Genomic DNA, 27,156 nt, shown 5'->3' on the forward strand with positions numbered 1-27,156 from the left:
TTGAGAAATCCCTTTTAAAGGCCGCCAAGTCACACCTTGTGGCAGTGAGTTCCACAGGTTATGTGGTTGGTTTGTAAAGATGTCATTTCTTTTGCCTCTCTTGAACAGTTATTTGGGGTGTGCAGTATAATCACTAGAAGCGCCCCCAGACAGACTATCTGCCTACGGTATTTTCTTAAGAGACTTCTAAAATCCTCGCTCAAATCCTCGTTCTGCCCTCTAGGTGGCGCAATGCGTTCTCCAGCTCCGCGTCTTTGGCTTTGCAGGCACCTCTGAGGAAGCTTTGGCTAGGCTGGCGTTGGGTGTAGCTGAGTCCGCCACCCACTGCGGTGCTGCGTTCTATAGCTTTCTATCTCTACGGTGAATTTTTGCTGGCGGCTGAGCGACAAGTCTTTCCGGGAGAGCGGACATAGAGCTATTAAAATGCAGAGGTGGAGGTGACAAGTCTGCGCAACCGTGAGGGCCGCTGCCGTCGCTCTCCACTTCCAGCGGCGGGTTCTCTGCTTCCCGGTCGATTTCCATTTAAACAGCCAGCTGTTTTGCAAGAGAGGCTGCTGGCTGCTATTGCTGCTGGCTGGTCCTGCGGCAGAAGAATTTATTCTTTGCAGATTAGCTCATCAGCCCTCGCCCTTCAACTGGAAAGCCTGCAGAAAAGAGGAGCTCAGAACTCAATTGATTTATCAAAGCATCCCCCTTTCTGAGCTTATTTTCAACCATCATAAAATTGCTCCTAGGCCAAGCAATGAAGTGATAAGGAGGAAAGAATACTGGCAATCGATTTAGCTCTGCACCTTGGAGATTTCCACTAGAGAGCTATCTATTTGATTTGATTTTTTTAATGACCTTCTTCTTCCATTTAATGCAGATCAGACAGGACAGGAACATTTAGCATTTCTTGCTAAATTACAAAAATGTTCAGCTGGCTGGGTAATGAAGATGGGCGAAGGAAGGACCCGGAGGTGTATCAGACTGTGAGTGGAGGTCTTAAAAAACTGTACAAAACCAAGCTTCTCCCTCTGGAAGAATGCTACAAATTCCACGCCTTTCATTCACCTGCCTTGGAAGATGCGGACTTTGACAACAAGCCTATGGTCCTTCTTGTTGGGCAGTATTCCACCGGGAAGACCACCTTCATAAGGTAAAACGTGGCAGCTCTTTACCTTCCAGGTGTACACTAGGGTGTATTGTTATAGAAGTGCATGCATGTATGAAATATCCCTATGTTCATCTTTCAGGATAAATATTTAGCTGCTAATTGTGTTCTTTGTTTCTGGCTTGTGACTTTGAAGGTTATTATTCTTCTGGCTTGTGCTTTGATCACATTCCAAAAAACACTGGCTCAAAGGAAAATCTCACATGTCAGCTTCCAGGCAATGATTTGTTTGCAGGGAGGTTAGAGGGTGCTGGGTTCAAGTAATGGTTATCCCACACTTTTCCTATGCCTTTCCCCATCACTTTCCTTATTGCAAACAGTCCAGTTTTTTTTTTTGGGGGGGGGAGCAGGTTTGCTGTGCAAGACCTGCCAATCAACTATCATTGCACTACCTGAATTTGCAGGTGTGTGACTGAATCTAGCCCGGAAATAGCAGCAGTCTGGAAGCCCCTCCAGCAGCTCTGTAAATAGTCTCCTGGTGAAATGTAGAAGACCTCTATGCAAACATGAATGAATTAATCCATGCAAGAATGAAAGGCTATTCAAATGAGTGTATCACCACTGGGAAACAAGTTGTGCTAATTCTGTTTTTGACAGAAACTCACTGTTGTACATTTGTTACCTTTTGCATATAACTGGGGGAAAGGTTCGGAAAAGAGCAACACAGATGATCAAGGTGATGGAGGAAAAGGTTGCAGCATTTGGGACTTTTTAGTCTAGGGGAAAGGCGAGGAAGAGGTGAGATGATGGAATTTTTGTAAAATTATGCATAGCATGCAGAAAGTGGGTGGAGACAGGTTTCCCCCCTCTCTTGTGACACTAGAATTTGTGAACATCCAATGAAACTGAATGTCTGAAGATTCAGGACAGATAAAAGAAAGTACTTATTCACGCAGTGCAGAGTTAAACTATGGAGCTTGCTCCTGCAGGAGGCAATGGTGGCCATCAACTTGGATCCTTTAAAAGAGGATTCAGCAAATTCATGGAGGATTCATGACGGCCAGGTTCTGCCTCCACAATTGGAGGCAACCATGCTTCTGAATGCCAGCTGCTGGAAACCACAGGAGAGGAGAGGGCTCTTGTGTTCAGGTCCGGCTTGTGGATTTCCAACAGTCACCTGGCTGACCACTGTGAGAACAAGATGCTGGACTAGATGGGCCATTGGCCTGATCCTGACAGCCTCTTCTTTTGCTCTTCCATGTCATCACTCCAGACCCGCCCGTTTCTTCCTGTTCTGTAGTGAGGTCGTGCTGTCTCTGGAGCTTAGTTAGCAGCAGTCTTCCTTGTTATCAATGTAGCCTATTCTGATGTGAAACTGTTTTACCTGGGGGGTAAGTACCAAAATGGATTGTACATGGTTGATCTTTCATCACTGTCTTCTGCTTTTATTCCAAACGGAATAGCAGGCACATAATGGTCTCCTTTAAAGTCCTTCAGAATGTTAAGCAGGGCTTTAGAGATGCAATTAAAAGATGCATGATATAAAATCATAAAAGTTTAGAGTTGGAAGGGACCCTGAGGATCATCTTTCTAGCCTAATTCCCTGCAGTGAACCAGCAACCTTGGCATGATCAGCACCACGCTCTAACCAACTGAGCTATCCAGTCCCAGATTAAATTTGGACCCGACAGATTACAAACCTTTAGTGGCTATCCGTGAAACCATAATGCTTTAAGCTGCATCTAAAGACAATTGGCTGAAGAGCCTCAGTTTAGTCTTCAGCCTTCCTCCCGACATCTTGAGCTATCTGCTTTAGATCAAGGCGAAGGGTCAAACAAAACTGTCAGCGTCACAACCGGTGGATGAGGTTGCAGAGGCATGGCCGGGAAAGCTGGTTTTTGGTATTCTTAGACAGGTTTGGAAACTGAAAAGGAAAAAGAGGCCTGCTGTGCTTAAGGTCAGTGGAGTATATCTGTCTGGTTCCAGGGGAATCCAACTGCGTTTTCTTTGCAGATCCAAGAGATGGTCTCTTTTGCCAGCTCTCCCTTAAAATCCTTCCTGCTGTGTACTCATTTTCTCACCCCAGGCTGTCTTCTCTGAGTTCCAAAGTGTGCAAACTGCCTGCTGGAGCTGAACTCTCCAGTTGCACCTTCCTTTGAAATTTAAGTGCATTACTATCTGCTAATGAGCATGATCCAAACTGTAGTTAAACGCAGTAGCCTTTATATATTGTTTGCAGGGGAATGAGAAGGCGAGAAGGGACAGTAGAGTCACAGTACTCTGTATATTGTCATCCCTGCTTACTCGGCTAGAAGTGATTACCAAAGAAGAAGAAGAAGAAGAAGAAGAAGAAGAAGAAAGCTTTGGTTTGAGTCCACTAACCTCGTTCATAACAAATTTCCTTTTTATTTATTTAGCAAAATTTCTATACCACTTAATCAAAACAGAAATCGCAAGTGGCTTACATAAAAATTGTATTAACTATTCCGTTGAAAATAACCATAAAGTAGACTTTTAAAATACTGGGTTGTATCCAAAGAAAGTTATCCTATTAACACAAGGATTTCTTCCTGTGTGATTAGACTTCTTCTCCCCTCATGTTCCCTGAGTCTGTTTTTTTTTGGGGGGGAGGTGCATGGGGGGGGGAGAGGAAATGTCCTATTGCGCAGGTGGAAATCCCTGCACTAATGGGCCAATTTTGCTGGATACAATCCTTCAGACATCATAAAATTATCCAAGTATGTATGAAATCAATAGGTTTTAAAAACAAATGCACCTAATGAAATTGCATGCCTGGGTAAGCTCGCTTAAGCAGAAAAGGGTTTTAGCAGACGTCAAAAGCAGTACAACCAAGGCACCTGCCTAATATCAATGTTATTAATAAAATAAACACAAACTGACTACTGCAGTGCTGGCTGCCCATGTGGGCTGTGTTAAAAAACCTTCTCCTTTTATTTGCAGCTTAACCACTCTTTCCGCCTTGGAGGCGATGTGCTCTTCTTCCTTGGAGATTTTTAAGCAGAAATTAATGTCCATCTGTTGTGTATGATTTAGTTGAAACTCTTGCTCTACAGTTCTATGGCTCAATATCACCCAAAAGTTTTGTTTTGTTTTCATTGTGCCATTCCTTTCACTGGGCATATCTACCCTAGAATTGTAGACTTGGAAAGGATTGCCCAACCCTCTGCAATACTGAAAATGGTATAAAACTTAAAATAGCACAAAACCAATATGGCTGTCATGGTTTCATTCAAAGTATCCTGGGAGTTGGAGTTTAGAGAACGTGCTGCAAACGTGCTCTTAGAGATATCTAGACACACACACACACACCTGTCATTGAACTACAGGTCTCAGCAGAGAAGAAATGACCACAAAAACCAGCTCAGGTTCTGGCCTGTGAAGTCTCTATAGAAATAAAAATTGTGAACAGAGCAGGCCAAATTAAACCAACAAGTTCACGCAGGGCTGTCCAGAGTACTGCCTGGTCAGGTGTTAATTGGTGCGTTTCCCTTGTTAAGACTGAAGGCTGTGGTCAAGGTTCTTGGATGGATGCAGGTATTGTGTGTTCTCAACCCTTGGCTCTCATGGCTGATAACATCTGGCAGGGAGGTAATTAATCTCTCTGAGAGAAGTGTCCCAGGCTGTGCTATTTTTCTTGATATTTTTTTTCACCACGAACACCTCCGTTGTTCTCTTAGAATGGTGACGGTGCCCACCTGAGAGGTGCCAGAACTGAGTTCTGTCAAGTTCTGACCGAAAAAAGCTCTGGTCCCAGGCCACCTGAAAGTTACAGCAGTGATACTACTGCTTAAGAAATCCTCTTTGGATCCAGAAATATAGGCCTGCTTGTTCCCCTTCCTGAGCATTGCCCTTGAGTGGGTGGATCAACTCCAGACAGCCTTGAACAAGATGGATATTTTAGGTCTATATCAACCAGTAGTACCAGGGTTCATGCTGGTTTTGACACAAAAACTGCCTTGGTTGCCCCATATGATGACCTATGTCAGAAGATTCTCTGCAATCTCTCAGCCTCATGATTCCATCGACCATGGTATCTTTCTGTGGAAACTGTCTGAATTGGGAGTAGGGGCCACCACTGCTGTGAGTCCAGGCCTACTTGGATGGTTTCGGGATGTTGTGTTTGTGGTGGTGGGGGGATAATGGTTGGCCCCATGATGTCTTCAAAAAGGGAGTTCCACAGAGTTCAATTTTATTCCTTATGTTGTTTAATATCTACATGAAACTGCTGCATGGGGTCACCTGGAGTTCTTGAGTGTGTTGCCATCAATATGCTGATGACACACAACTCTACTTCTCTTCTCAGTCAGCCTAGCCTCAGTAACGGACTGGATGAGAGCCAACAAACCCAAGCTCAATCTATATAAGACTAAGATGCTATTGGTGGGAAGTTAATGCTGAAGTTTCTGAGCTGTCTTCAAGAGCAGCCCCACTTAGAACATACTGCAATAGTCTAACTGAAAAAGTTGCCAAGGTGCTTCTGTTTCACTTGACCAGACTGAATATTGAAGGCACCACTGCTCTTTAAGCAACACAGAGAAGAATATCAACTTGCCAGCATGTGATTCTTCCACCAGTAGTGAATGCATCATGCTTCACTGATGTGTTGTTTGATGTCCTGGCACAGTCTGTTGCTCACAACAACTTCCTTGTCTCTCTTCTTCCTCACTCTGAATATAATAAAATGCTTGTTCTGCTGAATTCTTGTTGCACCATTTCCTCGGCTCTCCTTGGGCAAATGTTGCTGGCTAGGTTTTGCTGCCATTTGACCTAACTGGCTCTCCGTTTTTCTTCGGTACTTCATGCAACATCAGATTCTTCTGAAAAGTCCCAGTTAGAGCCAGACTAGATGTGATGCTGTTCACATCATTTCAGCCTTGTGTGTACCCCCCCCCTTACAGACACACACTCCAGAGAGATTACGTGTGTGTGGACCCAGATTAGCACTGTGCAAGACAGGTGGGGGCTGTTATTTGCTATGGGAAGAAAGCACCCATTGCTGATTGAAAACACAATCCTTTCTGCTCTTTGCAAATAGTGGGATGGGGGGGAGGAGATTATTCACACTGGGCATGCAGCAGAGGCAAAGGATTAAAGCCACACACCCCGCGCACCACAGTCCTGATCCATCTCTGCCCCACACCCTGCAAACTATAACTATACAAGACCAAACAACATCAACAACACCACGTCTAGATTGGACTGTGTTTTGGCTAATTTGACTGTGGGCTGATTCGCCTGCACAAATTGTTACATTTATGTACAGTGGTACCTCGGGTTAAGTACTTAATTCGTTCCGGAGGTCCGTTCTTAACCTGAAACTGTTCTTAACCTGAAGCACCACTTTAGCTAATGGGGCTTCCTGCTGCTGCTGCTGCTGCCGCCGCACCGCCGGAGCATGATTTCTGTTCTCATCCTGAAGCAAAGTTCTTAACCTGAAGCACTATTTCTGGGTTATAGGAGTCTGTAACCTGAAGCGTATGTAACCTGAAGCGTATGTAACCCGAGGTACCACTGTACATGCCACAAAGAAATGCTTTGCCGTCATACTCATGATTTGCAGGGAAGACACAACCCTCCACACACTTGGACACGCAGTGGACAAGAGGTAAGGAGAGCCATGCCTAGCCATTCCTGGCACATGTCCACTCAGTGGTTCAGATATGCAGATTTCCTTCTGACCTTATGGTACTCACTGAACCGTGAGCATTGGTTTCTAGAGCAATAGCCATCGTTGCAGAAGTGGAATCAACTCTGATGCTCCCGGACAGTGTTGAATCTTCTCATAATTTAGTGCTTTTCCTTAATGAACAACTTGAAAAGAAGTTGTTACTAAGCGCAGCAGTGGCAACACCTCCTTCTGTTTCGTCAAGCCAGCATATTTCCTGGAGCACATCACCCCATTAATATTTTTATATATCCATCCATCACTGCCCACTATTTTTTTAAAATGTAAATATAACAAAGAGGAAACAAAATGCAAACATTGCCAACTAACATCAACAATACAAATATCCTAACCATCCTCATTTCATGATATTCAGCAGGATTCATTCACATAAACAGCCCTGTGGAAACCCTGTGCAAGGACTTCTGTTTGTGAAATGGGGCTTTTCTCCCCTGCAATACCCCCCCCCCCAAAAAAAATGCTTGGGGGTGATCAGGAGAAGCACAGGGAAATAAGTCCACCTTGCAAACAGAATATTTGTAATGGTGTGATGCTGAATTCTACCTGTAGATTTTAGGCTGTATATGTCCACATAGGTTAAAGAAATTACTTATAATAAGCAATTTTTTAAAAATTCTTGGAAATTTGAGTCTACGTGCCTCACTGAATGTTATGTCTTCAGAGACGTGTTCCTTTCCCCCTTATTTGTGAAAACATTTGAATGAAGGGACAGCATCCTACAGTACTAATGATCTCAGGGACTCTGGAAAACTGGATAATTGGATGATGGGACTCTGGATTATTTAGCATCTGCAAGAAATTAGACTAACATTGCCTGCTTTGAATGGCTGTATCAAACGTGCTGGGGGGGAATTGGCAAAAAAATAAGAGATGCTTTCAAACCCAAGGGCTCTTAAAGCCTGAGGTTGCCCTCCCAGTGGAGACCTGACCTTCTCGGTTGGTCCAGAAGGCAGACCACCAGATTCCCAGACCCCTCTTCTGATTAATGCGAAGCATAAGTGGTTGGTGCTGGAAATAAGTGTGGATACTTCTCCAATTGAGCTGTCCTTAAGATTTCCAAAGGCTCTTATCTTGACCTTACTCCCTGCTTCTTTTTTAATCCTCTTCCAGGAGACAAATAGCTCGCAATAGAAAGCACTTCCAGGCAGCAGTCTGCAAACTTGCTAAAAACTGCTGTGGGTGAAGAAGATGGTTCTTTTAGGGAGGCTTGCTGTGATGCTGAACCTTTGCTGTTGAAATGGCTCTGGGCCTTCCTTTCTCCAGAGGTTTGGCAGAGCCTGCATCCGACTGTCGCTTGCTTTGTGATATTCCTAGCTGTCTGGATCCACATCCTGCTCCCCCTGGATTTTCTGCTGTCTGCAAAAGAATGATCATGTTCAGTTTGCCTCATGACACGAGCCAGCAGACAGGCTGTCCACGCAGCTGCTGCCTGCCTCCATATATCACATGCTTGCTTGTGATGTATGGAGATTGCTTATATACGATAAGCCGTTCCCCACCCTGTTCCTCTGAGTGTCTTCAGGAAGACACAGAAGTGAGTGATAGGGAAAGTGTTGTGTAATTGATGGTTTATGGTTGCCTTTTGGCAGGAAATATACTGAAAGGCTTTTATTATTTTTGGAAGTTAACTCCCCTGACCCTCCAAACACAAGAGGCTTTGCAGATCCACAGCACAATAGCTCAGTTGGCAGAGCAGGAGACTCTTAATCTCAAGGTTGTGGGTTTGAGCCCCACGTTGGGCAAAAGATTCCCTCATTGCAGAGGGTTGGACTAGACGACCCTCGTGTCCCTTTATACTCTATGAGTGTATGAACATCTGATAGATCTTGCCTCTCCCTTAGGTTCCCAGGGAGAACCCCAAGTCATACTTTTGGGTCTAGCCCAGAGCAGGACAAGCCTCTGTGTCTCCAGCTTCCAGCATCAGCCAAAAACTGTCTCCCACACAGTCCCCCTTTGGCCTAATATTTTCCATCCAACCAGGTGAGGTGGGAAAAGAAACTGGTCTTCCTGGTTCCGCAGCCCCTTCTACTAGATGCTAAGTTTCCCTTGATACAAAATCGCAGCCCTGGAAGGGACCCATGGATATCCAGCGGATTGACACACGTCCCCCCAACCCTATAACAAAATGAAATCGTTTTAATATCACAAATCTGGTACTGTGCAACAATTTTGAAAGAATCTAGCTCCACACCTGCAACCACTAACAAGCCTCTGAGCATTCTATATCTCCACATCTAAGCTGAACCAATGACACATCCTGTGCTTCTTGTTTATTTCTAGGTACCTTCTTGAACAAGATTTCCCTGGGATGAGGATTGGGCCAGAACCTACAACTGACTGCTTCATTGCTGTGATGCAGGGCGATACGGAGGGCATCATTCCTGGAAATGCATTGGTAGTGGATCCCAAAAAGCCCTTCAGGAAACTTAATGCCTTTGGCAATGCCTTCTTGAACAGGTTAGTATGATATCAAGATGCTTTGCAATGCTACTGCCATGACAGAAAAATATTGGGCTTGAATTGGATCAAATTTGGGTGTTGTGGATAAAAATCTGTACCCGGCGACCCCAGTCTCTGAAGTAACCTGTAATCTATCTACTTCTAAGTATACTTCAGAAATCCTCTTCCAAATTTCTTGCTGGATTTATTTTTTTATTATTATTATTTTTAATATTTATTGCTTTTATACCTTACAAAGAGAAAAAAGAGAAAAGAAGAAAGAAAAGAAGAGAAAAAAGCAAAAAAAAAAGCAAAAGAGAAAACAATACAATACAATATATAAACAATACAAAATGCAAATTTCTTGCTGGATTTAATAGCTAACCCTGTCTTCAGTGTGGAGCCAATATAGCAGGAGTTTTCCACTAGTCAGTTTTTTGATTTTCAAAGTTTATATAGCAGTCTGCTCTTTGCTGCAGCTTACTGTTCGTTTGCCTCTGAGCTCCTATGCATTATTAAATACGACAGCAACCAAAAAACAAAACAAAACAGCATTGATGTCACTGTGTGCGCTATTGGTAAAATGCCGCACAAGTCGCATAATGCAATTTCTGCATCAGAATTGCTAGCTTGCTGTGTTTTTGTTAATGAACAATTAAATGGGAGCAGGAAAAGAAAAAACAGAGAGGGGGCTGAAAGCTGTGGCAAACTGTGTGCTTTGGTTCTGGAGATTAATTTAAAACTCTTCATAGTTAAAGAATTCTGAAGGGGTGAGACACAGGCCAAAGTGAATGAGAGAAACGACAATAACAGAGTGGGGGAATTCTTATTGTCACTTTTCCATGTATAAGATGCCCCCATGAATAAGACGCTCCCTATTTTGGGGGGACTCAGATTTTAAAAAATGGGGGGGGGGAATTACCCAGGGTTGCTGAGTTTTCTTTAGGGGGGTGCCAAAAAATCGCACACCCCACACGTGACACAAATTTCATCTATTGTCTCCTCGCCGGCAGAAGCTGTTAATCGTCTGCCCAGTTGCCGCAGCGTCAGCCAATCAGTGCCAACCATTGACGCAGCAACCAATTACATGCCCAATAGCTGCTGACAGCCACGGCAGCAACCAATCAAACGTCCACCCTATGCACTATCCATGTATAAGACGACCCCAACTTTTTAGCAAACGAAACCAAGTCTTATACAGAGAAAAGTATGCTAATTAGAATTATGTGCTATCTGGATGCTGGTCTACATGGTCCTTTGGTTCTTCTTATCGTCAAAGTCAACAAATGACCATGCTGCAATGAAGCTGGTATTCTGCAAAGTTTCTGCCACTCACCCAGTTCGTCCTGCTCTTTGCTGGGGAAATGGGTTAAACTGTACAACGTGAGTCATGACTTGAATACTCTAGAGATATGCATTACTCTAGTGGTTTAGGAAGAAGGAAGAACCTCTGGCAGACAGTGGATTCTGGATGATTTAACGAGTTCCCTCCCCCTCCCACCCAGTTCTTTAAGATGTATGGTATGCGGAACAAGCAGCCAGATTAGAAATGGCTAAAATGTTTTTCCTGTTCCCTAGAAATCTCTGCGCGTTGTTCTTGAAAGTTCTTGTTCCTTCTTGCCTGACAGAGCGGAACAGAATGGAAGAACAAAAGTCTTTGGATGCAGGCAGCAGCTGTAGCTCTAACTTGGTGCTATTCTGTTTTTATTGTAATTATTTATATGGTTTGTAATAGATCATACACACACACACACACACACACACACATAGTTTTAATTCTATCAATGCTTACTTGTTTTCTAATGATTGTCTCCCCCCCCCCCCAAGTTTCTAGCAGTTCTTATTTTTGGCCTTAGTCTTGTCCGGGGGAGAGGGTAGGGTACAAATAAATATATCATAATCATAACTCGCCCTCCTCCTATCTCACCAGAGATTGTGGGACTCGCACCTCTCCTTCATCCATAATCACTGAGCACAGTGACTGGGGCTGCTGCAAGTTGTAGTCCAATAGCAGCTGGAGGGCACCCAGTTGAGGATGGCAACTGGCAACATGCTCCTTCAGACATGCATGGCCACTCTTTCCTTTCCCCGTGACTCAGCCGCTCTCACATCTGTTCTACCTTCTGAATGTACAGTAGCCTCCGTGGGTTCCTGTTTCTGTTCACCCAGTTGTGCAGATAATTGAAGTAAGCCCACTGCAGATCAAGGGAGAAGAAGAGAAGAAGAGGAGTTTGGATTTGATATCCCGCTTTATTACTACCCAAAGGAGTCTCAAAGCGGCTAACATTCTCCTTTCCCTTCCTCCCCCACAACAAACACTCTGTGAGGTGAGTGGGGCTGAGAGACTTCAGAGAAGTGTGTCTAGACCAAGGTCACCCAGCAGCTGCATGTGGAGGAGCGGAGACGCGAACCCGGTTCCCCAGATTACGGGTCTACTTCTCTTAACCACTACACCACACTCTTAACCACTAACCACACTGGTAAAAGGTAAAGGTGAAGGACCCCTGGATGGTTAAGTCCAGTCAAAGGTGACAATGGGGTTGCGGCGCTCATCTCACTTCAGGCCGAGGGAGCAGGCATTTGTCCACAGACAGCTTTCCGGGTCATGTGGCCAGCATGAATAAACCGCTACTGGCGCACAGAGGACCGTGACAGAAACCAGAGTCCACGCAAGTGCCATTTACCTTCCCACCACAGCAGTACCGATCTATCTACTTGCACTGGCATGCTTTCGAACTGCTAGGTTGGCAGGAGCTGTGACAGAGCAACGGGAGCCCACCCCATTGCGGGGATTTGAACCGCCGACCTTCCGATCGGCAAGCCCAAGACACTCAGTGGTTTAGACCACAGTGCCACCCACGTCCCTCGATCAAGGGATAGTGTTATGCTTCAGTGTTGAAATTTTAGTACTGTTTTTCTGCTGATTTGTCAGTAATGAATAGATTGGGGTGCTGCATATAAATGTGGTAGAATGAAGGTAGGCGATGAACAGGACTGCATGCCACTTGATGTGGGAAGATGGGTTTTGAAAGAAGATGCTTTGTTTGTTCATGCAAAAAGATTTATGTTTAATATGATTCAAATAGCTAGAGTGAAGAACTTGAATACCTCACCAAGGATTGTGCCGGAAATACACATACGTGCTTGAAACACGATGTAAATTATACTAGTCACTCCTACTATTTATATCTTTTAATGTAGCAGTATGTGCATATGAAGCTTCATATCCCAAACACTTACCAGATTCTTATTCAGAAATCCTACCTTTTTTTTCTCTAGCTCTGGTTGTTGTTTTTTTAATCATCATACTAAATTTTAAAATCTTGATATATTTTCATATTGTGGTAACCTGCTAAAGAATCTTCATTATCTTTTTCTCTGCACATTAAATAATGGGAACTCGTGCTTAGCATTCTATAATTTGGGTGGCATGGACTGATCTCTTTTTCTGACTGTCAGCTTTGACAGCTCCTGCCTGGATGCAGGGGCCTGGACCAGTGGACCTCTTCTGCCCTTGTATTTGCACATAAATCTGAAGACTGACATGCAACATTTTGCATGAATAAGCATTCTAGTCCTGCTGAAGACGTTTCATACCTCAAAAATGTAGGGTTGTGAATAAAGAGCTGATCCCCAATGAGCAAGCACTTGGTTTTGTCTGGATTTTGACAGGCATCTTATATAAAATGTCCAGCTTCCAAAAAATATTTGGCAGGTAGACACTCGTTTTTTATTTATTTACCGTATGTGTGTGTTTATATGTCATGAAATGCCAAAGTAGGCATCTAAGCAGTCATCGTTAAAATTCACATTGTTAAAATCTGTTATCTTCCCCACTCCGCCCAATTATTGTACTTGCTGTAACGTTTTATTGTGTTTTTCCCCTCCTTTCACCTCTCTCCGTAGATTTATGTGTGCTCAGCTGCCAAATCCTGTATTGGAGAGTATCAGTATTATTGATACACCAGGGATCCTTTCAGGGGAGAAACAAAGAATAAGCCGAGGTAAGGTAAAGGTGCAGCTTCTTATTTTGGAGGGGGCGGATTAACATAGGTGCAGTTCTTTTGGTTTCAGCTTATGACTTGTTTCAAAATGCACAAGTCAAGATGGCGGCCTTACAATACTCTTTATTTGATCACTGATTTGGAATGTTCTAGAAAGCTTTAAAATGGATCTCAGAGGGGGAAAATGGGACAGACTTTCTGCATCTCCTTGGTAAAATTTACTGCACCACTGCAGCAGAAGGTGCAGAATAGCTCAGAAGGTCAGAATAGCTCATGTTTTGAGTGCTTTCCACAATATGAAAAATCCTCAACACAGAGAAAAGTCATGCGCTGTTGAGGGGAAAGAGTCTTAACCTCACTCGGGGTAGACAATGTGGTGCCCTTAGATGTTGCTGGACTACAACTCCCATCATCCTTGACCATTGGCCAAGCTAGATGGGAATGATGGGAATTGTAGTCCAACAACACCTGGAACCTTATACTTCACTTCTGTGTGTAGGCATGTTTTTTCAAAATGGGAGATCACTCAAACTTGAGATGCTTCCCTCTCAGGCCCAGTAGTCTGCACCAATTAACTTCAATGAATGTGTCCATTGTATGTTACAAGCTTAAAGTAAGTGTGTGTAATTATTATTTTGTTTGATTTACATCATTTTCTTCTTTCAGTTCTCCTGAGTTTGTTTGCCATGTTAAAAAAAAATAACCAGAAATAAAATATTTTCTATAAATTTCTGCACAAATATTTCCTCAACTAGAAATCAGCTTTTATCAGGATTTGATTACTCTTGTGGTCCTTTCCAACTCTACAGTTCTATGAGCTATGAGGAAATAGCTACAGATAGGTAGCCGTGTTGGTCTGCCATAGTCAAAATAAAAAAATTCTTTCCAGTAGCACCTTAAAGACCAACTAAGTTAGTTCTTGGTATGAGCTTTCGTGTGCATGCACATTGGTATCTGAAGAAGTGTGCATGCACACGAAAGCTCATACCAAGAACTAACTTAGTTGGTCTTTAAGGTGCTACTGGAAAGAATTTTTTTATTTTGAGGAAATAGCTGTTGTCCTTTTGGGACACCAGGCCTGCTCGCTTAGGCCATTATTCCTTCAAGCACCCCTAGATGGGCTGTTTGTTATCCAGATTTCCATTGTCCAGGTTTCTTCATTTAACAAGTGTCTGATTTCATTTTCCTCCAGCCAAAGAAATGGGTTATAGCGGTCTGCACAGATGCCCATATGGAGGTATTTACATCAGAGCAGCCACCTGCTTTCTATAGCCTTGGCTATTTTGTTCATAAAGCTAAATGCTTTGAAAAGAGCAATGAGCTATTCAGGCATGTAGCAAACTAATCCTCACCATACGCACTGCATCAGAGTCTTTTAAACAGGGTTGCCGTTACTAAATATTTGGGATTGTGGGTTTGGCTTCAGTCTAGTCAAAGAAAACGTAGGGTCAATCTAGAAGGTAAAATCGCCAAATGGTCCAGGCCTAACTAAAATGGTGGAATTCTTCAACTTCATTGGCCCCACAACACCCTGTGATTGTTTAATAGCAATTCAAGCATGCTTAATTGCACATTTAGATTGCTCTTGAGAATTTTGGCCTGCTGAGATACTTTCCTTAATGGAATCTGAAAACTTGATCGTGCATTAAATGAAAGCAGAGACTTTAGTCACAAGACTTGGCTGAAGTAGAGAGCCAGCGTGGCTTAGTGGATAGAGTATTGGACTAGAACCTGGGAGATCAGAGTTCAAATCCCTACACAGCTCACAGTGTGGTGTAGTGGTTAAGAGCGGTAGTCTCGTAATCTGGGGAACCGGGTTCGCGTCTCCGCTCCTCCACATGCAGCTGCTGGGTGACCTTGGGCCAGCCACACTTCTTTGAAGTCTCTCAGCCCCACTCACCTCACAGAGTGTTTGTTGTGGGGGAGGAAGGGAAAGGAGATTGTTAGCCGCTTTGAGACTCCTTAAAGGGAGTGAAAGGCGGGATATCAAATCCAAACTCTTCTTCTTCACTGGGTGACCTTGGGGCCAGTCACGGTCTCTTAGTTTAACTTAGCTCACAGGATTGTTGTGAGGATTAAATGGGGAGGGGGGACCATGTATGCCACCTTGAGCTCCTTTGAGGGAAGGTGGGATATAAATTTAATGATGAAATCAAATAAAGACTTTTCACCAAATTTAGCTTCTGATATTGAGTGGCTTACATAACAGAGGCAACGCCAGCATGTGCAGATTAAGGCTTCCTGGTATGTTCACAGGAAGTGAGGGGAAATGGTCAGGCCTTCTGGCCTAGTGTAACCTAGGCAACTGTCGCCACACCTGTGCCACACTCCTAGATCAAGCCATACTTTTAACAGCAGCAACTCACTTGCAGCTTCTTACTATCACAGCACTGGAGAGCTTGTTTCTAACTGCTAATTTAAAATGTGATGCTAGGACCTTTAAAATGTAGCCTTGGGCTATGGTCACATCCACAGTATATGTTTAAAGTGTGTAGCTCCCCCCCTCCCAAGAATTCTGGGAACAATAGTTTGTTAAGGGGGCTTAAAGAATAGAAATTATCCCGTTCAGCCTAGCTGCCAAAATAGAAGTGAAGAGCCTCTGGTCTTGGCTAAGACCCTGGGATAGCTCAGCCAGTAGAGCATGAGATTCTTAATCTCAGGGTTATGGGTTTCAGCCCCATGTTAGGCAAAAGATTGCTGCATTGCAGAGGGTTGGACTAGATGACCCCCAACTCTACAATTTTATGATCTAAGCAAAATGATGGACCAGTTAGCGCCCACCATTTGCCTATCTTTCCCCAGGTGTTGGAATAACTATGATTCTAGCTGTAAACCATGTTACCAGATCTGCACCACCTTGCAAGATTATATTAAATAACTGAATGTGGCCCCCAGAGAGCTGCTCAGAAAGGAATGTGGCCCTCAGACTGCAGAAGGTGCCCCTGCCATACGGCCTTGTCTCTGTTCTTATGGGGATGTCTTCTTTTCCCAAAAGGTTATGACTTTGCTGCTGTCCTTGAGTGGTTTGCCGAGCGGGTGGACCGCATCATTCTCCTCTTTGACGCCCACAAGCTAGACATCTCGGACGAGTTCTCGGAAGTCATCAAAGCCCTGAAGAACCATGAAGATAAAATGAGGGTCGTGCTCAACAAAGCAGACCAGATCGAGACCCAACAGCTTATGAGGGTTTATGGCGCTCTCATGTGGTCTCTGGGGAAGATTGTCAACACGCCTGAGGTAGTCAGAGTCTATATCGGTTCCTTCTGGTCACACCAGTTGCTCATCCCAGATAACCGCAAGCTTTTTGAGGCAGAGGAGCAAGACCTCTTCAAAGATATCCAAAGTTTGCCCCGCAATGCTGCTCTTCGGAAACTGAATGATCTCATTAAACGGGCACGGCTAGCCAAGGTGAGTCTCTCCAAGTGGCTCTGCCCAGGTTTTACTTTTTGATTTCTTTTATTATTATTATTTTAAAACATCTTTACTGAAAGTTCAAAAAGTACATAGCTATATGTGCACCAGACATGGTGAGATGCAAACAAAAAAGAGAAAATGAAAAAGAGAAACAGAACCCATGCAGAAGGGAAAACAAAGGGGGGAGGGGGGAACCCAAAACTGTATATTTTACAAGGTTGTTGTTGTACTTCACCAGATCTTAACCTATTACAGTATTGTAAGAATGGATTCCAAATATCATTGAATTTGTCCATGGCAAGTCTGCGGTTATATGTGAGTTGTTTATATGCTGTGAGTTTATATGTCTTCAATCCAATTGTAGAAGGGAGCCGCATTTTTATTTCCCCAGTTCATCAATATGTGTCTTTTTGCTGTGGTATTGTCCTTTTGTAAGGTTCCATGTGCTGGGTATATAATTCAAGAGGATATTTTGCTCTGTAAATGTAAGGCTGTTCCATACAGTTCTGTTGATGGTTTCAGTTACCTTCTGCCAATAATCTTTCAATATAGGACAGTGAAAAAACATATGTTTCAGAGAAGCATTGTCCCTATTGTATCTCCAACAGTTAGATACCTTAGATAGCCCTTTTTTAAACAAACGTAATGGGGTCCAGCATATTCTAAATATTATTTTTTGTTGTATGAGCCTCAGTCTAAGATCCAGAGACTTGTTATAGCTGTTAAAACAGTTTCCCACCTATGTGGTCCAAATTGAGATCTGTAATTCTTTTTGATTTCTTGAGGTAGTTTGGTATTTGGACACAGAAGGAAGTTTTCTATAGGGAGGCTGGCAGTAAGTTCATCACCATCATGGAGGAATTAGCAAGGAAGAAATCAGTCCCAAAATTGCACAGAATTCGAAATCTATAAATCCTCTGCATGCCATTATTGCGCAAGTGTGGATGACAAAATATGCCCATAGGGTGGATTTATAGTGGAGCTAGATCCCGGGCGTAACTAGATTAGGTCAGTTCAAAGCATGGCATGAGATGCACAAGCAATGCAGGCACAATGCCCACTTAATGCCCTGGGGCAGAAAAGAACCACTGTTCATAGTCATTGGTCTTCCCTTGTAGCAATAGTAATAATACTGCTGTAGTAGTACCCAATGAAAAGTGAATAAAGATCAGACTGGGATCCTATGCAAAATTCTAGATTTGAAAGTGAGAAATCTCAGGGGCCTCAATTTTATCCTTGAGGGCAGTTTATCCCTGTCTGAGCCACAGAGAAGTACCGCAAACGGAGGCAGGATGTTGAGTGATCCTACAAAATTGCCATGGGGATCTTACATGGGGTGGGTTTTCTTCACGTTCAGAATCTGAGAAAGTGTGACTGACAGACCCAATGCATTTCCACAGCAGAATGGAGGTTTGAATCCAGACCACCACATCTATCTCCAACAGTATCAACGATTTCATGGCAGCTCTCACAATGGTTGGTTGGCTAGCTGGTCATTGTTGATTGTTGATACATATTTGATGGGCACATCACAGCCTCTCAGCCCAAACAACCCTCAGAGTCATAGTGAGAATGAATGAGGCAGAAAAAATATAAAGCAATTTGTAACTATGAAATGCTGTAGGAAAGGAAAAAGAAGGGAGAAGAAAATGAGAATGAAGCGCAGATGATCCGTTGGGAGGGTACATTATGTTAGCTGTGTTCTGGTGATCCCGTTGTTGCAAATGCATAAAATATGTATCCACCCTCTGAAATGCCCTTAGGTTCATGCGTACATCATTAGCTCACTTAAGAAGGAAATGCCATCGGTGTTTGGCAAAGACAATAAGAAGAAAGAACTCGTGAACAATTTGAGGGAGATCTATGGACGGATCGTACAGGAGCATCAGATTTCACCAGGAGACTTTCCTAATCTGAAGAAGATGCAGGTGAGGGCCAGAAACAATAATCCAAGAATCATGGCAGAATTTGCTCCATTTCAATTGCACAGAATAGGTTTGGAGCAAAGATGAACACTGCTGCTGTGTCTGTTGCAGAGGCATACCTAGGGTCCCTTGCACCCGTGGAAAGGAGCTGTATTGGCACATGTACACACATACACACCCCAAAAAATCACCTTTGAGCCACAATGCAAGAAGGGCTGGAAGCTACTTTCATGTTTGATCTTGCCACGATCACAGTGGCGCATCACCACACAGAGATATGTCATACACTCCGTAGTTTGATAGGTGATTTTGGTGTGCCCCCATCAGAGGCTGGTTTCACCAACCTCTGCTCTGTTGGGGCATTTTGGTTCAAAAGGAATGTTTTAACCTGAAAGACAACCTAGTTTTTCGTTTAGAATATTATTGTGAGGGGGAAGAGCCGCTGTGCTTCTAAAAGCCAGAATGACAGACATCTTAGTCTGTCGTAGTCAAAACATAAGTGCCCCATGGCACCCAAAAGACAGCACACACAATGCAGGAAAAGCTTTCGCTGGCCAAATCTCACTTTGTCAAAAGCATGAGGTGTCTTCTAAGTAGGCAGATTTATATAGTGTGAGGCTAACAATAGCAATAGGCTTGGTTTAGTTTATTACTTTTCCTCCACTTTCCCACAAAGTTATTCACAGTGGCTTACAGAATAGACGATTGCAAACACTGAAGCAGTATAAAAATAGAAATGAGCACAGATCTATAAATAGCGATCAGCAAACAAAATTGAAAGGATCCCGACGTTAGAATCAAAAGCTGTAAAAAGCCAAGGTCAGTAGCATTTTAAAACACACACCATACGGCTGACTGAAATATGAAAGTATTCAATAAGCAGCTGATAGCAAATGAAGAGGGGATCTGCCTAGATTGTTGTAGCCACTCCTCCTATGTTGAATGGTACACTGAACAATAAAACAGTCCTCACCGCCCCTCTTTTCTGTTTGTGACGTTCTTTTCAGGAGCAGCTTCAAGCTCAGGATTTCAGCAAGTTCCAGCCCCTAAAGACCAAGTTGCTGGATGCAGTAGAGGATATGCTGACCAATGACATCGCTCAGCTCATGGTCCTGGTGCGTCAGGAGGAGTCCCGGAGGCCTGCTCAGATGGTGAAAGGGGGAGCCTTTGAAGGCACCCTCCACGGCCCATTTGGACATGGCTATGGGGAAGGGGCAGGAGAAGGAATTGATGACGCAGATTGGGTGGTGGCCAAAGATAAGCCCCTGTACGACGAGATCTTCTACACGCTGTCACCCATTGATGGGAAAATAACGGGGGCCAATGCCAAAAGGGAGATGGTGAAGTCCAAGCTGCCTAACTCAGTGCTGGGCAAGATATGGAAACTCTCTGATATCGATGAGGATGGGATGCTGGACGATGAGGAATTTGCTTTGGCGAATCATCTTATAAAAGTGAAGCTGGAAGGTCATGAGCTTCCTGGGAATCTCCCATCCCATCTCATCCCCCCATCTAAGAGGAATCTAGCTGGGTGAGAAGCCACCAGAAAGAAAATGGGGAACAGAGAAGGGAAGGGAATGTACCAAAGTTGTGCCTGCAGTGATGCTAGGTCACCTTTTGGCTTAGAACTGTTTTCAGATGTGAAGAGGAAACTGATGTGAAGCAAAGCCCCAGTACTTTCTCATGATGAGATGCAACTAGCTCTGTCCTGCTATCTTCCAGGCTTCTGTGTATTTGTTGATAAGAACTGATACAGATTGAAGGTGCAAAGTTGGCTGGGATCTGGAAAGCTTTGTGATAGTTTCTGTCACTGTTCAGTCAAGCAATGTCTGAAATTCCTGTTGCATATATCCCCGATGCTTTAGAAAAGCATTCTAATCCCTGATAGACCCCAAAACTCTGGATGGGAGTTGTGCTTAAAACTTACCTAGATCTTAAGTATTTTTGTGAAATAGTCTTTACTTTATGTTCAGCCTTCCTGTCTGTTGTGCCTTTAACAATTTTTATTGAGTACAGGAAGCCTACAGTTTACAAGGGGGTTTCTTTCTGGAAAGCCAAAAGCGTGTATAGTCAAGACATAGTGGGTTCAATGGCAAGTGGAATTGCCAAAGTCTCCCCCCCCCCCGATACCTGCCCCCTTTCTATGCCCTTTTAAATTTTTTGTTTTGTTTTGTTTTGCCAACCACTTAAAGCTGAATGTGCACAGATTAAATGCATGTATGTTGCGGGCTTGTTGTTGTTTAGTCGTTTAGTCGTGTCCGACTCTTCGTGACCCCATGGACCAGAGCACGCCAGGCATTTCTGTCTTCCACTGCATCCCGCAGTTTGGTCAGTCTCATGTTTGTAGCTTCGAGAACACTGTCCAACCATCTCGTCCTCTGTCGTCCCCTTCTCCTTGTGCCCTCCATCTTTTCCAACATTAGGGTCTTTTCCAGGGAGTCTTCTCTTCTCATGATGTGGCCAAACTATTGGAGCCTCAGCTTCAGGATCTGTCCTTCCAGTGAGCAGTCAGGGCTGATTTCCTTAAGAATGGATACGTTTGATCTTCTTGCAGTCCATGGGACTCTCAAGAGTCTCCTCCAGCACCATAATTCAAAAGCATCAATTCTTCGGCAATCAGCCTTCTTGATGGTCCAGCTCTCACTTCCATACATCACTACTAGGAAAACCATGGCTTTGACTATACGGACCTTTGTTGGCAAGGTGACGTCTCTGCTTTTTAAGATGCTGTCTAGGTTTGCCATCGCCTTTCTCCCAAGGAGCAGGCGTCTTTTAATTTCGTGACTGCTGTACACATTTGTCTGCAGAATATCTCTGGAGAACCAGTCCACAGGAAAATCACCCCCCTAGGCACCTGCATTTTCTTATAGGTTCTTGGTGAGAAACCTGCACTGAAAATGCCACATCATTCCAGTGCTTTGGAAACGTTGGTTTTGAACCAAGAGCCTTAAATCCTTTTCTAGTTAACGGGGTGCCAGTTTGTAAGTCTGTGCCGCAGTACTTCTGTGACTTTAGTCTGAGAACAGTGGTGCAGCTGGGAGAATGGGGTAAAAAGAGTGAGAGGTTAGGAGTTCAAGTGATCCCTTGCAAGGTAATGATGGCAAGATCAGAGGCAGGGGATCAAGGTTTTTGACAAGGGGAGCAACTCTTCCTCGCATTTCCTATCCCTAAAGCAGGACAGTGCATTTGACATCACTTTGAATTATGGTCAAGCATGGTTTTGGACTAATATCATTTAGTGTGTTTACATTCCATCGCAGATATTGATGTTACAACCGAAATGAAAAATCTCTACTCTTTCATTGTCTGTTCAGCCGATGTAAGACATCTGTCCCCAGAACCCCCATTTGCACATCAGTCAGAGGACGGTGATCTTGCTGTTGCTTGTGGGCTTCCCATAGGTATTTGGTTGGTCACTGTACTGAATGCTGCATTGCATAGAGCTTTCATCTGACCCAGCAGGCCTCTTCTGTTCTGTCCTCTTCCCACCTGCAACTTTCATCTTTGACTTAACCCTAGGATAAGTATTCTGAACCTTGTCCAGACAGAATAGCCAAGGTATTTTCTGCTGCTCTTTCTCAGCCTTATTTCAAATCATTCCTTTTTCTCCACCCCATTATTTAGCTGGTGTCTGGGTAGAGGTTCGAGTCTATGTGGGTTTTGTTGATGCTGAGAAGGTGGATGAAGACAGAACAAAATAACTTGTTTTATACCTGCACTAATATTCTATAGGCAAACAAGATTCTCTTCAAAGCCCCTGCTTTGTGTGCCTCCCCAATTGAGATGAGGTGGGGGCTACTAAGCAGAGGACCCTCTTGCTGGTGCCTTCTCTATGGTCTTTCCATTGTCAAGTGAAACTTATTCACACGGGACTTTAAGCAACTAGCTTTTTAAAGCAACTAAAACCTGGGCTTTGATTTTGCAGCCTGTGTTTTTATTTTATCCAGCTGTTTGTTGAATGATTGCATTTCTCTCTGACAATAATGAAAGTTATTTGCTGCGTTTTATTGTTTTCATTGATTGCATTGTATGTCAATATTGTATTTTAGGCTTTGTCCTGTACGCCACCCAGGGGAGATGTGTTGATAGTTGGCTATATAACTATAATAAAATTAACAATAAATATTCAGTGTGTAAAAACAACCTTATTGCAATGCATTTATCACGACTTATGTTTATGCATTCATCCTGATCACAGTCTTATTCTCCACCTTGGTGAGATGTACTCTGTATTTGAACTGAGAAATAAATCTGTATCTGTGCCCTATAAATTAGCAGTTGCAGTTTTTATACAGATCTGTGTCCTCTTCTTCGGCAGTGCCTAAGTGGTAGCTCTAAAGTGTGAACTGGATAAATTTGGGACAATTCCCATTACCCACTCTGTGCCATGCTACTAAACTGCAAAAGTCTGCAGGCTAGCCAGAACGCCCCTGATTTTGCCTATAAAATCAGTGAATTCCACCTTTCCATGTAAGCCTCTTTGGTGGATCTTCCGTTTTTAGCCAGAAAGTATGAAGCTCAGTGTGAGGTCCTGAGTCTTCTGAAGGTAATTTCAGCAGGCAAGCCTTTCCTTTCCTTTCCTTTCCTTTCCTTTCCTTTCCTTTCCTTTCCTTTCCTTTCCTTTCCTTTCCTTGTTCTTGAATGTAAGATTTGTTTCCATCAAAATCTTCACATACTGAAGCTATGTTTAAAAACACACATAGACATGCCTGTAGGAGAGGAAATGGGCAATACCTCTTTTAGACAATCCACAATTTTTGATGCTTGGGCATCCACAGCTTTTAAAAAGTATCATGGTTTGAGCACCCTTTGATGGAAATAGAAGGGTGCAGTGGGGAAATGAAAGTAATTGAAGTATCTTCCTTCTTTTTAGCTGGGGTTATCAAAATGTTGCATTAAAGATAGTTTTTTATTGTATTGTAAGCCGCCTTACAAAGGTATTAACCCTGAAGGGTGGCTACAAATGCTTTATTAGAAACAATAACAAATATTCTGCAGAAGAAAGCAACCGGAGAGCCATTCACATCTATTTAAAGCGTGTGGTTTCCCCCAAAGCACCCCAAATGTCTAGTTAGGATATTCATAGGCTTTATTTACAACCATGTATTAAGAGGATAAATGGCTCCATTTAGATTAAGATGCCAGCCTTGGCCATTCCCCACAGACACCTGAAGCTGTTTGTTGTTTCCCATGTTGTATCATCCTTATGTATGTTGGAAGCACAACTATGCTTTGGGGCTCTTCGATCAGTCCCAGTTTCCCTGAGAGTCAGATAAGCAGGCAATGCCCACGAATGTACAAACAGTACTTTAACCTGACCCTCGCAGTTGCTTCATCCCAGAGTAAACAGTCAAGGGAACTCCTGCTGACATCGCTTCAGGTTGCTTCCTCTGCTTCCATTAGCAGCCGTTCACTTTGATAGCGCAGACAAGATCATGCGCTTCCTCGCTCGACTCTTCACCTTAGCTTTTCTGGGTTTCATTTCCCTCTTGTGGTGGAGCCACCTTCTCTGGAGAAACACAGCACAGAACCAAGGTAGGATTCACCGCCACCATAAGAAGACAATCTGAGAAACAATTATAGCCCAATGCAGTCCAGCAATGTATTCTCGTTCCGCCAAGTGCCTCTGAGTTCAGTCATCAAGCATACTAGAGAACAGGGGTTGTACTTTTAATAATTATTTAGAATGAAGGATTCTGACAGAGGAAGTTTTTCGCACTTCTGTAGCCTTTTGCTGCAGTAATTGTGGTAGTTCTGTAAAATACAGTGGTACCTTGGGTTACATACGCTTCAGGTTACATACGCTTCAGGTTACAGACTCCGCTAACCCAGAAATAGTGCTTCAGGTTAAGAACTTTGCTTCAGGATGAGAACAGAAATTGTGCTCCGGCGGCGCGGTGGCAGCAGGAGGCCCCATTAGCTAAAGTGGTGCTTCAGGTTAAGAACAGTTTTAGGTTAAGAACGGACCTCCGGAACGAATTAAGTACTTAACCCGAGGTACCACTGTATCTCATATGGTGAGATAGTCATAAATGCCCATTCCTTGGTCCTGTTTACTCAAGTAAATTATATTTGCTTTTACTCTTCTATTTAACATTCACTTTGACGGGAGAGCCAATGTAGTATAGTGGTTATTGTACCAGACTAGGAACTGGGAGACCAATGTTTGAATCCTCATTCAATCATGAGGCTCACTGGGTGACCTTGGGCCAGTCACTGCCTCTCCACCTAACTTACCTCACAGGGTTGTTGTGAGGATAAAATGGGGACGGGAGAGCCAGGTACACCACCTCGAGCTCCTTGGAGGGAAAGATGGGATATAAATGCAATAAGATAACTAAATAATAATTTGAAAGCATTTGACAGATTCATGCATGGCATCTAAAAAACAAAGCACATCCAAGGGGACTCCATTTTGATTAGTAATAGGCAATAAAACAACTGAATAGTAATTCTGCTGCTGTGCAAGCCAGTGAGAATAATTTAATCCCGGGTCCACAGTCCTTAGCACCCTTCCCCTTGCACAGACAAACTCCCCTCCCTCCTCCAATCCTATTTTGCAGGCAGATTGGCCATGGAGGATGCGGAAGATGTCCCACAGACATTTGACAGTCTCCTGCATATTCAGCAGGTCAGGAAAAAGGCGCTGAGGTCCTTCTGCAGCGAAAGAGGTAAAATCACCCGACTCCCACCTACCCAACAGGAAGCTTCCCAGGCCCTGTCTTCAATTATGGTGGACCACAAACTGCACTTCTTGTATTGCAAAACCCCAGCCACTGGGGTGGAAGGCTGGGAGCTGCTGTTGGAGATGCTTCTGGAGAAAAATGTTAGCCTGCAGCTGCCAATTCCTCACCACCAGCAGTTTGGCAGCCAAAAGGCACTGAGTGAGTATAACCGGACCTCCATGGAGGCTATAATGCAGTCCTACACCAAAGTGATGTTTGTCAGGGAGCCTTTCCAGAGACTTATCTCCGCTTACATGCATGGGATGGCAGACGGCCTAAACTTCAAGGAGTTCGTTCAGTACATCTTATACAGCGGGTCCAGGAATCGCAGCATGGAGTGGACACCATCGGTCAGTCTGTGCAGACCGTGCCTCGTGCGATATGACTACGTAATAATGTTTGGGTTCCTTGACAACGAGGTGCGCCATTTAATGCTCCGGGCTGGGCTTCCGGAGAATATCCGGATCCCCGAGTTCATAGACTCCAAAATCCGGTGGACCTATCGCTGGCTAGAAGAGCAGATGCTCAGCCAACTGTCCCTCAGGGAGAGGAAAGGTCTGTGCCACTTTTTCCGGTTTGACTATCACGCATTTCGCTTTCCCCGCAGTTTGCTCTGGAACCTCACTTGCATTCCAGGAAGCGGTTAGGGTTGTTTTGGCTGGAAGAACAGAGAAAGGCCTTTACTGTGATCAAGGACAAATGCAGTAGAAATTAGCTGGTCTAGTGACAGCCTCTTTTGTATACAGAATGGGGATCTACATTACTCTTTTGAGAACCCCTCCTTCCATACAGTGGTACCTTGGTTCCAAAACACCTTGCTTCTCAAATGCCTTGGTTCTCAAACGCTGAAAACCTTGCTTTTGGAACGCTTTGGTTTTGGTAACACTGTATTCCTTTTTTAATCAGTGCTTAAAGGGCAGTAAGTTCATGGTTGTTTTTGGAATACTTTGATGATGATGATGATGATGATGATGATGATGATTTATACACCACCCATCCAGCTGGGTTTCCCCAGCCACTCTGGGCGGCTCCCAACAGAGAAACGCTATGGGAGTTTAAGGCACTATTAACACTAGTTTTTGGAACTGTTTTTGTGCACATGTTCTTCCCACACATGGCACACGATATTCTGCTCCAAGATTCTGGCATAGAACCATCAATGTGAGATGTCCAGTAAACCATATAGGCCAACTCTCTGCTGGATGCAGGAAAGCCAGAGCTGAAACACCCCCCAACTGGCTGTGTAGCCTTTGCTTCAAGACCTCTAGCGGGGAAGAGTCCACCCCACTCTAGGTAATTGCTTCCATAGAAATTGAACTGCTATTACATGCCCTAGAGCAGTGTTCCCCAACCTTGGGCCTCCAGCTGTTTTTGGACTACAATTCCCATCATCCTTGACCACTGGTCTTGCTAGCGAGGGATGATGGGAGTTGTAGTCCAAAAACAGCTGGAGGCCCAAGGTTGGGGAACACTGCCCTAGAGCATGAGAAAGGAATCTGCAGCCCTTAAAAGGTTGCTGGATAACAACTCCTATCATCCCCAACCATTGGGCCACGCATGATGGGGCTGATGGGAGCTTGTCTAACAGCATGTGGGAGGCAACATAAGACAGGCCTGCTGGATCAGGCCAATGGCTCATCTAGTCCTGCATTCTGTTCTCACAGTGGCCAGCCAGATGCCTGTGGGAAGCCCGGAACCAGGACATGAGCACAACAGCACTGTGTTCCCCTGCAGTTCCTAGTAAAGGCCTTCGACTAAATGGAATGGAACTAAACCATCCAATTAGTAGTAGTGACTTAAGAGCAGGGACTTAAATCAGGTTCTCTATCCCTGCTTTATAAGTGACCAG

At 44.0% G+C, this 27,156-nt stretch overlaps 2 protein-coding genes and 1 long non-coding RNA gene across 6 annotated transcripts; all 3 read left to right on the forward strand.

The window, feature by feature from the left end:
- The first annotated feature begins 282 nt into the window (after window positions 1-282).
- EHD3 (EH domain containing 3) lies at window positions 283-20,837 on the forward strand. Of its 2 annotated transcripts, XM_083496107.1 has the most exons (7): window positions 283-1,138; window positions 9,081-9,257; window positions 13,146-13,243; window positions 14,436-14,480; window positions 16,239-16,651; window positions 18,421-18,585; window positions 19,590-20,837. In XM_083496107.1, the coding sequence occupies exons 1-7, from the start codon at window positions 912-914 to the stop codon at window positions 20,115-20,117; spliced, it is 1,653 nt and encodes a 550-aa protein (XP_083352233.1). In that variant the 5' UTR covers window positions 283-911; the 3' UTR covers window positions 20,118-20,837. The 2 variants fall into 2 exon arrangements, with proteins under 2 accessions (XP_083352233.1, XP_083352234.1); XM_083496108.1 differs by lacking the exon at window positions 14,436-14,480 and having other exon boundaries at window positions 285-1,138.
- Window positions 20,838-21,160: 323 nt separating this feature from the next.
- LOC310703716 lies at window positions 21,161-22,853 on the forward strand. The gene is made up of 2 exons (XR_014524329.1): window positions 21,161-22,058; window positions 22,108-22,853. It is a non-coding gene; the product is annotated as an uncharacterized lncRNA (long non-coding RNA).
- Window positions 22,854-23,961: 1,108 nt separating this feature from the next.
- Window positions 23,962-26,070, forward strand: LOC310703567 (carbohydrate sulfotransferase 8-like). Of its 3 annotated transcripts, none has more exons than XM_083495939.1 (2): window positions 23,962-24,338; window positions 24,580-26,070. In XM_083495939.1, the coding sequence occupies exon 2, from the start codon at window positions 25,157-25,159 to the stop codon at window positions 25,952-25,954; it is 798 nt and encodes a 265-aa protein (XP_083352065.1). In that variant the 5' UTR covers window positions 23,962-24,338; window positions 24,580-25,156; the 3' UTR covers window positions 25,955-26,070. The 3 variants fall into 3 exon arrangements, with proteins under 3 accessions (XP_083352065.1, XP_083352064.1, XP_083352066.1); XM_083495938.1 differs by having other exon boundaries at window positions 23,962-24,117; window positions 25,146-26,070; XM_083495940.1 differs by having other exon boundaries at window positions 23,962-24,117; window positions 25,150-26,070.
- Window positions 26,071-27,156: the final 1,086 nt, after the last annotated feature.

This window comes from Podarcis liolepis (assembly GCF_965112155.1).
Source record: "Podarcis liolepis genome assembly, chromosome: 3".
NCBI classification, from domain to species: domain Eukaryota; kingdom Metazoa; phylum Chordata; class Lepidosauria; order Squamata; family Lacertidae; genus Podarcis; species Podarcis liolepis.